A 14112-nucleotide genomic window follows, 5' to 3' on the forward strand; every position below is an offset into this window, starting at 1 on the left:
ATTTATATTTTACATTTATTTATAATTTTTCTCCCACAGAAATAATACAATTTTTTTTTTTCACTGATAAGTGCTGATCACTGCAAAAGAGAAATCAAATATTAATTTCAATAACTGCATAGATTCCACATCATGAGATCTATGCAGTTATATTAAAAGAAGAAGCAAAAGAGATAAACAAACCTTGGTTATAATGATGACAACATCCTTAGATTCATGTGAAGGTCCTATAGATTAGAGGTGTGAATGTCTCTCCTTTTTACAAAAGGGGGATCAAAGGGTAATGTGACCAATTATAGACCTGTAAGCTTGATTTCTGTTCCAGGGAAAATAATGGAGTTAGCAGATAAAGAAATATTGCAGGGTTATCTTACAGGAATGGGATTATACAGAAATCATAGCATGGATTTGTTAAGGGGGAAGAGCCTTTATGACCACTTTGATTAACAACAACTGTAAGAAAACAGAATAATTTTTACATTATATATTTAGGTTTCAGCAAAGCTTTTGACACTGTTCAACATGAAAGACTGCTGTACAAATTGGAGCAGTGTGGCATGGAGCAAGTTGCCGCTATGGATAAAAGGATGGTTGAGTGGCAGAAGACAGAGGGCGATTATAAAAGGGCACTGCTCTGCTTGGACTAATGTTATTAGTCTAGTTCCTCAGGGTTCAGTATTGGATCCCTTACTGTTAAAAATATTTATTAATAATATTAATGAAGGCATAGCAAGCTTACTCTCTAATTTTACGGATGATATAATGGTTGGCAGGGTGGTTAATGACAAGAATCAAAGCACATTACTGTAGCAAGACCCAAAAAAATTAGGCAGGTAGGTTGAGATGTGACAATTGAGGTTTAACATTGGTAAATGCAAGGTACTACATATGGGCAGCAGTAATTCCAGAATAATATACTGATTAGGTGATACTGCACTCAGATGGTAGAGAATGAAAACTGATTGGACAGTACCACACTCAGATGGTGAAGAATGAAAGAGACTAGGGTAATTGTAGTCTGACACAAAGTTCTCTGAGCAGTGCAGACAGGCATGGGGGTACAGTCAATAATATATAGCAACTTTGCCAGCAGTAACAAGGAGGCAATTATCCCATTATATAAGACAATGGTTGTGCCACATCTTGAGTACTGCATAAAGGTCTGGAAGCCACATTTTAATAAAGATGTCTACTTCTATAAATGGATGCAGAGAAGATAGCCAGATTAGTCAAGAACACAAAGGGGTACGCTTATCATAAAAGACTTTGGTTCTACAAATTGCAATGCTTGTAAACTGGGCACTTGCAAGGAGAAAATGAAGTTTTCAGGCTTTAAATGGATTGGATAAACTTAATGATGGTGGTATTCTTTCTTGGAACATACATGAGGGGACATAAACTGATAAAGGATGGCTGTAAATTTGCTTTCAGCCAGAGAGTATTTGATCACTGGAACAAACTACCATCTGGTGTTGTGGAAGTGGGTACTTTGAATAAATTTAAGGAAGAAGTAGACATATTATTATTTTTTTTTTTATGGCTGATTCTATAAAGCTTGCTTCCTTTGGTCATTTGCCAGTACTAATAAAAATAAACATCAATTGTACAACTGATCAAGTAAATAAAACTTTATGGTGCTGCATCACATCAATAAATCCTTTTCTTGTTGGAATGTTAAATCACAATTTCAAATTGTTTAGATTGTTCAACAGCCTATATTATTAATTGGGTTAATAGAGTATTAGAGCAACCATAATGGGTAGCTTATGTCTACTATATATAATTAGAATTACAAATAAATTTAATTTATTCAATCCACATATAGTTCAAAATGTCTATTGCGTATAAGCTATTTTAACTGTTTCATGGGCTTAAAAACTCAAAATAACTCAAGAGAGGAAACATATTCCCTCTGCTTTAGGCTAGCTAACTCAACTGAAAGGCATTTAACAATTTCTCTAAATGGATGATAATCAGTTTAACATTTTTATTATTTTTGCTAATTGTTTTCATTTTGCATTCAATTCTAGATTTGAAATTTTCATTTAATAAAATACATTTTAAATTGTAGCGACTTAGTAATTTTTTTTGAAAAAGTTCAGTATACATAGGTAAATTTTTGTAATGTGACTCAAAACAAAATGAAACAATCATATAAAAATATACTGGTGGGCAAAACTTAAGGATCAACACTATTTCTAAAGGTTACAACCACAAAATCTTTACTTAAGGTATTCTTTACTGATGAGAGTAGATTCAGTCTCAGCAGCAATTCTGGACGTCAGCTAATCTGGCGAGAGGTTGACGCACGGTATCACCCCGCAAACATCACTGAAAGGGACTGATATGGTGGTCGAGGTGTTCTCGCCTGGGGAGGCATTATCTTGGATGGACATACACAACTCCAGATACTGGAAGGCGGTACTGTAACCAGTGCACGCCACTGTACTGAGGTAATCCTTCCCCGTGTGCGTCTGTTCCGAGGTGCCATTGACCCCGAGTTCGTGTTTAAGGATGATAACGTCACACCCCATCGCACTGAAGCTGTTAACATGCTTTTAGAAAGTAAGGAAATTGTTCATATGGATTAGCCTGCCCATTTCACTGAATCTAAATCCCATCGAACACATATGGGATGCTCTGGGGAGATGCCTAGCGGTACGTCCACACCCACCAGAAAATGGCGCTGACAGAGGAATGGATGATGTTACCACAAGAACTTATCAACAACATTGTTCTAAGTATGGACAGGTGGTGCAAAGCCTGCATCAACATTAGGGGTGGCCATATCTCCTACTGATGACCACCTCTTCCCTTTGTTCCATCTTTGGTAGTGATGCATCTGTATCATGGCAGCCAGTGCTATGTTGCCATTTTTGAATAAAGTCCCTCTGTACAGTTTTGTTTCCATTGTTGTGTCGGTGTTGTTTCCTTCATCATTTCTGTACCTCACGAGGTTCCTTTGGTATGCTTTTCCCATGTACAGGCCACTCCTATGAAAAGCTACAGGTGAAAACCTGACTGGTCCTTAAGTTTTGCACACCAGTGTATGTATGCGAAAGATAATTAAAAGTTAAAAAGGAAATAAAAAAAAAAAAGAAAAAATAAACCATCATAAAAATATATACAAATGACACCCCCCATTTCATGGGTGATGCCATGATGAAAAAAATAAATAATAAATAAAAATAAATAATAATAAAAAACCATCATAAATATATACACTGCCTGCACAGTCAAAATATCTACCTAATAGTGGGTATGTCCTCTTGCCACCAGTACTTCCACTACACAGTGAAGTATGGACTCTATAAAGCCTCTGAACACTGCAGAAGGTACGTTGTATTGTAGTACCTTGCTGCCAGAACTATCCTAGTAGATCTGCAATATTCTTCGGCAGAGAATCCAAATACTGGATCTGTTGACCCATGTAATTCCAGAGATGTTCTTTGGGAAGAACATCTCTTGGCTGCAGAATGATATTCTGCAGCCAAGGTAGCACCCGAAAGTTACTTTCATCTTCTGCAAACCACTCTTGAACAACACTGACAATGTGGCAGGGCACATTCTCCTGCCAGAACACACCTGTGCTATCTGGAAACATATTCACTATGAAGAAGTGTACCTGATCATCCACAATGGATAGGTAGCTTTTAGCTTTCATTGTGGGCTAGGATATGAGTGCTCCAAAAGGTTCTCATAAAAACACCCCCCCCCATACCAAAAAATGACCCATTTCTGTTAGACCAGGACATCAGAGAAATTCTCTCTTCAGTTTGTCACTGTACCCTCCATTTACTATTCACATGTAATAGAAGAAAATATCATTCAACTTTTTTTCCAGTTGTCAATGGTTCCATGATGCCTTTCAGATGGAAACCTTAGGCATCGTTGGCAATGGGTGGCTGCAAAAATATGTACCTTGACTGGGTGGTATGGAGAAGGGTTCCTCAGATTGTGGCCTTGGAAACATTGCTGATCATTTCTCGGTTAAAACCCATGGTCAGGTGTTCCACCATTTTCTGTCTACTGTCTCACACATGGCAGGACAGCCTATATTTTCCAAGACAACTGATGAGTTGTGGGTGCCTGGCATTGGCCCAGTGACCATTGCTCTATCTGCTATCCACCCTCCTTGGAATACCTTAACTACAGCACTTTGTAAACAACCCATAAGATTTGATTTGTAGTTTCCATAATACTTTCACTTTTCAACTGATACCCAACAATCATCCCTTTTTCGAAGTCCATCAGATCACCCTTGCCTGTGTCGAACAAGTCTTTGTGTGAACTGCATGCCATAAATCTATAGTATCACATTTACTGGTTCTCACTTAGTAACTGGCCATTCCTCCTCACTGGTGGCACACATGTCACTGGTGGGAAGGAATGGCCAATTACTAAAACACAGAGGTGGTCATAATGTTTTGAGTGGACTGTGCGTATATATATGAAAAAAAAAACAGTAAGTGAAAAAAAAAACAAAACAAAACATAAAAATGCATACAATCAAAATAAAATCAAATCACATGGGTGATACCAGTAAAAAGGCTATGTAATATGACTGAATTTACAAGCTAACATCACTGAGCAGACAGTACTAACAAGTGACTGTCAGTGGGCTGACTACTGACATTCCACACATAGCCACTCCAGCAAAGTTTGTTTCCCCATCTTCTATTTTAGCTGAAGTTTCAAACTAAGATTTAAAGTGCTCATTAAAATTTAGAGCTTTGAATATAGTGCATTCATGTTTTCACATCTGAGTTACATCAAAATACATTTGAAGTTTGAAAACTGTTTTATCACTCCTGTCAAATGCAGTTCTTTGCAATAAGATCTGTATTGGATGTATAATCAAAATGCTGATATTCTCACATTTCACATTTGTTGGAGTTGCAAAGGCAATTTTCATGTGGTGACACTTACACTGTAAAATAGGAGTCTTAGATCTGGAAACTATAATATGTCCTTTCCTCAGCAGTGTAAGAATATTCAATGGATCAAACAAAAATTTGAGTCTCTTGACCTGTTATATCTTTGGCATCCAGTTTATGTTTGGACAGACAATCCTGTTATATAATATGCTCAATAAAATCTGTCTATGTATTTCACAAAAGACTATTCAAGATCAGCATTATGCTTATATTATGTCTTAACCATACTGAGGGCACTGGGTGAAAACATTAAATCTATTAGAACAGTGGCACCAAGCTTCTATTCGCACAAAATCTATCTGCTGTAACATGAATTTTGTATTTTAATGTGGCTTAGCAGGTTTCTGATTGTAAAGCCCTCCTTTGTGTCTGTTTAGCATTAGCATTAGCATTAGTAGAGGCATTTGATGCAAGAAAGCAAGCTTATGCAGCATCAGCCAAAAAAAAAAAAAAAAAAAAAACCACTTCCACTTCACCCCTCTGTTCGTTCAAAATACCTGTCCAGCTGAGCCTTAAACTTATTTAGGCTATCAACCTCCACCACAAGGGATGGAAGTCTGTTCCACCAACCAACCACCCGCTGGCTAAAGGCAAATTTCCGCACGTCTATCCTACATCTGTCTTTCCTCAATTTGAATTTATGCCCTCTCAGGTGATTATTCTGAGCTAGAGGAAGAATCCCATCAGCATTGAGCATGCTTAAACCATTCAAGGCTTTATACACCTCTATCAGATCACCTCGCTGGTGCCTAGTCTCCAGACACTGTAATTTGCAAAACTTAAGCCTTTCTTCATAAGAGCACCCCTTTGTTCCATTCACTAATCTTGTTGCCCTTCTCTGTACTCGTTCCAGCAGCTCTACATCCTTCTTGAAATGAGGCCTCCAGACCTGTATACAGTACTCTAGGTGTGGCCTGACCATCGCCTTATACAATGGAATAATCACCTCCTTATCCCTGCTGGAGAAAATTCCTGTATATCATTGACAATACTCCATGAGCTACTCTTGCAGCCCGTCTGCACTGCTCAGAGAACTTCATATCTGCCTGCACAACCACCCCCAAGTCCCTTTCATTCTCTACCACTGTCAGTGTTGTACCATAGAGTTGATACGTTGCTCTGGGGTTGCTGTTTCCCATGTGTAGTACTTTACATTTGTCAATGTTAAACTTCATTTGCCACCTCTCAGCCCATCTGCTCAACCTTTCCAGATCCTGTTGCAGAAGCATAGTGTCAGTAGTGTCCTTGACAACCCTGCCAACCTTTGTATCGTCTGCAAACTTGGACATTAATCCCGATATACCATCATCAATATCATTTATAAATACAGAAAACAATAATGGACCCAACACTGAGCCCTGAGGGACTCCACTAATAACATCAGTCCACGATGAGCAGTGTCCATTGATTACCACTCTCTGTCTTCTCCCCCTCAACCACCCCTTTATCCATAGCAGCAATTTGCCTCCAATGTCACACTGCTCCAATTTGTGTAGCAGTCTTCCATGTGCAACAGTATCAAAAGCTTTTCTAAGATCCAAGTATATAATATCAAAGTTATTCCCTGCATCCAGTTCTTTTGTGACTGCATCATAGTATCCAATCAAGTTGGTCAGGCAAGACTTCCCCTTAACAAAACCATGCTGTGTCTGAGCTATAACTGAAGTCTTGTCTAAATGATCCTGCAGTGCGTCTTTAACCAGTGCCTCCATTAATTTTCTTGGAACAGAAGTCAAGCTCACAGGTCTATAATTACTTGTGTCAGCCTTTGATCCTCCTTTGTGAATTGGGGTCACATTTGCACATTTCCAGTCTATGGGTACCTCCCCTGAGTCCAAGGAAGCTCTCATAATTATGGCTAAGGGTTTGCTTACTTCCTTTGCTGCCTCCTTTAATATAACTGGTTAGATCCCATCCACCCCGGGTGCCTTTCTTGTGTTTATCTTCAACAGTTTCTCCTCCACTTTACTCCCAGTTATTTCAAGATTCTGTAACTTACTGCTAGAGTTGAATACACCTCTGGCATTCCCCTCGCTGAATAACTCCTCATGTGTGAATGTCGATGCAAAATATTCATTTAGTTTGTTAGCCACCTGAGCAGGATCATCAACACTTGACCCATCAATATCAAGTGGACCAATCTGATTCATCCCTTTCCTTCTAGAGTTTACATAAGTAAAGAACTCTTTGCTGTTTTTCTTTGCATCCCTTGCCAAGGATTTCTCGTAATCTGCCTTCGCCTGCCTAACCTCCTTTGTAACTTGGTTGCATATCAACTTGTATCTATCATAGGCTTCTGTGTCATGTGTTAATTTGTAAGTATCCCATGCATTTTTCTTCTCTGCCATATGCCTCATTAGTTCATCTGACATCCATTTTGGCCTAAACCTTGAACAATATTTCTTAGTTGGTATGTAAAGCCTAGTAGCTTCCAAGATAAGTTCTTTGAATGTTTCCCATTTTGAATTTGCTGTTGGTAACATCATCAGTTGGTCCCACTGTATAGAATTTAAATACTGTCTCAGTCCATCGTAGTCGCCTTTACGGAAGCAATAACCCTTCCCTTTACCCCTAATGGTAGTTACCTCTTTGAGTAAATCCCACTTCAGCACACTGTGATCACTGCCACCTAGTGGTTCGTTTATCTGCAGATTCTTAATGCATGAAGAATCACTGCTGATAATCAAATCAAGAGTATTACTCCCTCTAGTTGCCTCCCGAACATGCTGATGTAGAAAACAATCATCCAATAAATCCACAAAAGCCCTGCTAGTGTGTGAGTATCCAGCCCCCAAATTCCAGTCAATATCTGGGAAATTAAAATCTCCCATTATAAGACACTCTGATTTACTGGCCCACTCTATTTCCCTGTACAGTTCCTTATTATACTCATCAGAGTCATTAGGCCTATAGCACACTCCTACTCTCAATTTTGATCTCCCAATGCTTATGTCACACCAAACTGACTCCACACTGCACTGTCCAGCGATGTCGACTGGCTTCACTTCCTTGGTTTTTATGTGTTTCTTAACTAATAGCATAACACCTCCCCCCTTTCTATCCTGTCTATCCTTTCTGTAGACGTTGTACTCCCCAAATTGCAGTTCCGCATCCCTTATATCTGTGTGACACCACGTCTCTGATATCCCAACAATATCTGCCTTCGATGTTTTGAGCAATACCTCAAATTCATCAAATTTATTTACTAAACTCCTAGCATTGGTGTACACGCAAGTATACCTGCACCTGTTTCTATTCTTAGCTACCCTAACACAACCCATGTGTTTACTTGTACCACAATGGCTCCCAAGCAGTCTCTGAAATACCATGCATCTTGTTTTTCAGGCTTCTGCTCATTCTAATAGAAGCAGTGCAAGAATCTCTTTCACCTGTGCCAGTGGCTACTGTCAATCTATTGGTCTTTGTCTCCCCCCAAGCTAGCAGTTTTCCGACCCACCTAACACTGCCTCGATAGCATCAGCAAATATTCTTGCACCCTTTCTATTTAAGTGTATCCCATCCCTGTAGAAGCAATCTCTCCTGTTAACAAGTACAGTCCAGGCTGAAAAAAATTCTACCCCTTGAGCCTTGCACAATCTTTCCAGGGCCGAATTGATCGACAAGGCTCTCATCATATACTCCCTCCTATCGTGTCTGGGCAGAATTGCAGACACTTTCAAATTCAACCCTAATTCTCGGCTTTTGTTCAACAGTGACCTGTACTTGTTAAGTAATTCTGCCGGTCTCCTACTCTTAATATTATTAGTGCCAACGTGTACAACTATATCACCTTTTGTGCCCTTAAAAGATGATATTCGCTCTACAACGTCATCAACCTTTGCCCCTGGCAGACATACCCTGGTCCTGTTCCACCTATCTTTAGTTTAAGAAAAAGAATAATATTTTATAATATACCTTACAAAAGTATTCATTTCCTCGAACACTACAGTACCAAGAAATCCAGGAAGCTTCATCAGAAGAACTCATTGTATCTATATAAAAAAAATAATAATAACAATAACAATAAAAAATAAATAAATAAGAAACAGCAAAAATTTATGAAATTGGAATGTGGATATTATTTCAAAACATTTTCAAATTTAATATTCTTTTTCCAAATTTGGAATATTATAAAATAAACTTGATGAAAATATAGTCAGATAGAAGTTGTTAAAACAAATTCAATAATTTAAGTAACTATTATAAATCCTATACAGGTAGCCCTCGGTTTATGATAGGATTCTGTTCCTGAAAGAACTGTCGCAAAAAAATAGGGTATAAAACAAACCTAATTATATAATGTAAGTTAATGAGTTATGTTACAGGCTCTTCTCAAAATTGACATAAGTAATATAATATTATTATATTTAAAGCTCTGAAATGAATGTTATGAATGTAAAAACAGCATTTTTATGAATATAAATTAATTAAATGTTACACAGTATAAAATAACCAAACTAAATTTAATTAAATAAAAAAATAAAATTTTGAACATTTACTTTGATATGTTTGAAGACCAGACTGAAAGTTTTTGTACTTGCCATTGTAAGGCCCCTGCATTGATCTTTTTTGATTGGGAGTAATGCAGAGATTTTACTTCTTTGCTGAAGTTCCTGGTTGAGGATCTTCCCTTTTTTTTTGAAGAAAGAATGCAGTGTTGTTTGTGGAGATTTCCTTTTTCTTTCTTTGAGAATCTCAGAATAAGTGCCAACGGATACAATTATGCTCCTTTCACTTTTGCACTTCATTCCCAGCCATGGTCAATCTCACAGAGCTCATTAGTGAGGGTAGTAGTAGTAGTAGTGGCATGCGATGCAAGAAAGCAAGTGTATGAGTTATGCAGCAGCATCAGCCAAAAAAAAAAAAAAAAAAAAATTTACAAAACAATTCCCTCTAAATCTTTGTCCAGTTCCTCCTTAAATTTATTTAACCTATCAACTTCCACAAGGAGAGATGGAAGTTTGTTCCAGCAATTAACCACCCGCTGGCTAAAGGTAAATTTCCGCACATCTATTCTACATCTGTCTTTCCTCAATTTGAATTTATGCTCCCTTAGGTTCATAATCTGAACAAGTGGAAGAATCCCATCAGATTTCAGCGTGCTCAACCCATTCAAGGCCTTGTGCACCTCAATCAGATCACCTCGCAGGTGCCTAGTCTCCAGCTATTGCAATTTGCAGAACTTAAGCCTCTGTTGATAAGAGCACACCTTCATTCCCCCTCACTGCAGAATTGCAGACACAGAAGTGTCTGCAATTCTGCCCAGAAACAATAGAAGGGAGTATACGATGAGAGCCTTGTCGATCAATACGGCCCTGGAAAGAATGTGCAAGGCTCAAGGGGTAGAATTTTTTTCAGCCTGGACTGTACTTGTCAACAGGAGAGACTGCTTCTATAGGGATGGGATACACTTAAATAGAAAGGGTGCAAGAATATTTGCTGATTCTATCGAGGGTCGGAAAACTGCTAGATTGGGGGGATACAAGGACTAATAGTTTAACAGTAGCCGTAGGCAGAGGTGAAGGTGATTCTTGCACAACTTCTATTACAATAAGTAGTGACCTGGAGCGTGGGCTGTTGGGGGTTTCAGGGACGGATGGCAGTCATCCTGAAATAGGTGGGTATATGGGATGTGTTAGGGTAACTAAGAATAGAAGTAGGAGCATGTATGCTTGCATGTATACCAATGCTAGAAGTATAGTTAATAAATTTGATGAATTTGAAGTGTTGGTCAAGACATCAAAGGCGGATATTGTTGGGATAGCAGAGACGTGGTGTCACACAGATATAAGGAATGCTGAACTGGAATTTGGGGAGTACAATGTGTACAAAAAGGATAGACAGGATAGAAAGGGAGGAAGTGTTATGCTGTTAATTAAGAAAAACATAAAATCAAAAGAAGTGCATCCAGTTGATATAGATGAACAGTGCACTGTTGAGTCAGTTTGGGGTGACATAAGCACTGCGAAAGCAAAAATAAGAGTAGGAGTGTGTTATAGGCTTAATGACTCGAATGAGTACAATGAACAATTGTACAGAGAAATAGAGTGGGCTAGTAAATCGGAATGTCTTATAATGGGGGATTTTAACTTCCTAGATATTGACTGGAACTTGTGGGTTGGTCACACACTAGTCAGATTTTTGTGGATTTATTGGATGATTGCTTTCTGTCGCAGCATGTTCGAGAGGTAACCAGAGAAAGTAATACTCTTGATCTGGTTATCAACAGTGATCATTCGTGTATTAAGAATTTGCAGATAAAGGAACCACTAGGTGGCAGTGATCACAGTGTACTGATGTGGGATTTACTTAAAGATTTAATTACCATCAGGGGTAAAGGAAAGGGTTTTTGCTTCAGTAAAGGTGAGTACAGTGGTCTCCGACAGTTTTTAAATTCTGTATAGTGGGATAAACTGACGATGTTACCAATAGTAAATTCTAAGTGGGAAGCATTCAAGGAATTAATCGTGGAAGCTACTAAAAGTTTCATACCTATTAAGAAATATTGTTCAAGGTTTAGACCTAAATGGTTATCTAAGGAACTAATGAGACTCGTAATAGACAAGAAAAATGCATCGGATGCATATAAATTATCAAGCGACTCAGAAGCCTAGGGCAGATATAAGCTAGTCTGTAATCAGGTGACAAAGGAGGTTAGGGAGGCGAAGGCAGATTACGAGAAATCCTTGGCAAAAGATGCTAAGAAAAACAGCAAGGATTTCTTTACTTATATAATAAACTCTAAAAGGAAGGGGATGAATCTGATTGGTCCACTTGACATCGATGGTTCGACTGTTGATGATCCTGCTCAGATAGCAAACAAACTGAATGAGTATTTTGCATCTACATTCACACGTGAGGAATTATTAAGGTTTGAAAATGGCAGAAGGTTAGCATTAGCATTAGCATTAGTAGAGGCATTTGATGCAATAAAGCAAGCTTATGCAGCATCAGCCAAAAAAAAAAAAAAAAAAAAAAACCCACTTCCACTTCACCCCTCTGTTCGTTCAAAATACCTGTCCAGCTGAGCCTTAAACTTATTTAGGCTGGACAGGTATTTTGAACGAACAGAGGGGTGAAGTGGAAGTGGGTTTTTTTTTTTTTTTTTTTTTATTAGGTTATCAAACTATAGCAGGATACTTAATGATTTTGTAATAACTGAAAGCAAAGTGGAGGAGATATTGTTGAAGTTAAACATAAGAAAAGCACCTGGGGTGGATGGGATCTATCCAGTTATATTAAAGGAGGCAGCAAAGCAACTAAGCAAACCCTTAGCCATAATTATGAGAGCATCCTTGGATTCAGGGGAGGTTCACACGGACTGGAGATGTGCAAATGTATCCCCAATTCACAAAGGGGGATCAAAGGGTGACACGAGTAATTACAGATCAGTTAGTTTAACTTCTGTTCGGGTAAAATAATGGAGTCACTTGTTAAAGATGCATTTCAGGATCATCTAGACAAGACTGCAGCAATAATTCAAACACAGCATGAGTTTGTTAAGGGAAAATCTTGTCTGACAAATTTGATAGGATATTATGATGTGGTTACAAAGGAACTGGATGCAAAAACTAATTTTGATATCACATATTTGGATTTCAGGAAAGCTTTTGACACTGTTGCGCATGGAAGACTACTGTACAAATTGGAGCAGAATGGTATTAAGGGTAAGTTGCTACAATGGATAAAAGGATGGTTAAGTGGGAGAAGACAGAGGGTGGTAATCAATGGGTGCTGCTCTTCTTTGACTAATGTTATTAGTGGAGTCCCACAGGGTTCGGTGTTAGGTCCACTGTTGTTTTGTATATTTATCAATGATATTGATGAAGGTATATCAGGCTTAATGTCGAAGTTTGCAGATGATACAAAGGTTGGCAGGGTTGTTAATGACAGTAATGGCAGTGTGCTACTGCAACAGGATCTAGATAAGTTGGGCAGATGGGCTAAGAAGTGGCAACTGAAGTTTAACCTTGACAAATGCAAAGTACTGCATATGGGTAGAAGTAACCCCAGAGAAACGTACCAACTGTGTGGTACTACACTTAAGGTAGTAGAAAATGAAAAAGACCTGGGAGTAATTGTGCAGTCAGATATGAAGTTTTCTGAGCAATGCAGACAGGCTGCCAGTACAGGTCATGGGGTTTTGTCAATGATATATAGGAATTTTGCTAGCAGGGAAAAGGAGGTGGTTATCCCTCTGTATAAGGCAATGGTCAAGCCACGCCTTGAGTACTGCGTACAGGTCTGGAGGCCTCATTTTAGGAAGGATGTAGATTTACTTGAGTGTGTACAGAGAAGGGCAACAAGATTGGTGAGGGGAATGAAGGGATCCTCTTACCAAGAGAGGCTTAAGTTCTGCAAATTGCAGTGGCTGGAGACTAGGTTCCTGTGCAGAGATCTGATTGAGGTATATAAGGCCTTGAATGGGTTGAGCACGCTGAATTCTGATGGGATCCTTCCACTTGTTCAGATTACGAACCTAAGGGGGCATTAATTCAAATTAAGAAAAGACAGATATAGAATAGATGTGCGGAAATTTGCCTTTAGCCAGCGGGTCGTTAATTGCTGGAACAAACTTACATCTGTCGTTGTGGAAGTTGATAGGTTGAATAAATTTAAGGAGGAACTGGACAGGCATTTGGAGGGAATGGTGTGATTTTTTTTTTTTTTTGGCTGATGCTGCATAAGCTTATACACTTGCTTTCTTGCATCACATGCCACTGCTACTACTACTCACCAATCTTGTTGCCCTTCTCTGTACACACTCAAGCAAATCTACATCCTTCCTAAAATGAGGCCTCTAGACCTTTATGCAGTACTCAAAGTGTGGCCTGACCATTGCCTTACACAGAGGGACAATCACCTCCTTTTTCCTGCTAGTAAAATTCCTTTATATCATTGACAAAACCCCAAGACCTACACTGGCAGCCTGTCTGCATTGCTCAGAAAACTTCTCTGTGTTCTCCCACTCAACCATCCTTTTATCCATTGTAGCAACTTACCCTTAATACTATTCTGCTCCAATTTGTACAGTAGTCTTCCATGCAGTGTCAAAAGCTTTCCTGTAATCCAAGTATATGATATCAAAATTATTTTTTGCATCCAGTTCCTCTGTAACCACATCATAATATCCAATCAAATTTGTCAGAGAAGACTTTCCCTTAACAAACCCATG

At 38.7% G+C, this 14112-nt stretch overlaps 1 protein-coding gene across 2 annotated transcripts in view; it reads right to left on the bottom strand.

Annotated features, from left to right (window-relative positions):
* LOC150087311 (casein kinase II subunit beta-like) overlaps positions 1-14112 on the bottom strand; it is a 98984-nt gene that overhangs the window by 63669 nt on the left and 21203 nt on the right. For both annotated transcript variants that reach the window (XM_090371979.1, XM_090371980.1), the window contains exon 2: positions 8853-8929. In XM_090371979.1, coding sequence (XP_090228105.1) covers positions 8853-8924 — 72 coding nt within the window. In that variant the 5' untranslated portion in view covers positions 8925-8929. The remainder of the gene's footprint in view (positions 1-8852; positions 8930-14112) is intronic.

The sequence above is a fragment of the Mastigoproctus giganteus genome, chromosome 4 (assembly GCF_048544385.1).
Source record: "Mastigoproctus giganteus isolate SK-2022 chromosome 4, ASM4854438v1, whole genome shotgun sequence".
Taxonomy (NCBI): Eukaryota; Metazoa; Arthropoda; class Arachnida; order Uropygi; family Thelyphonidae; genus Mastigoproctus; species Mastigoproctus giganteus.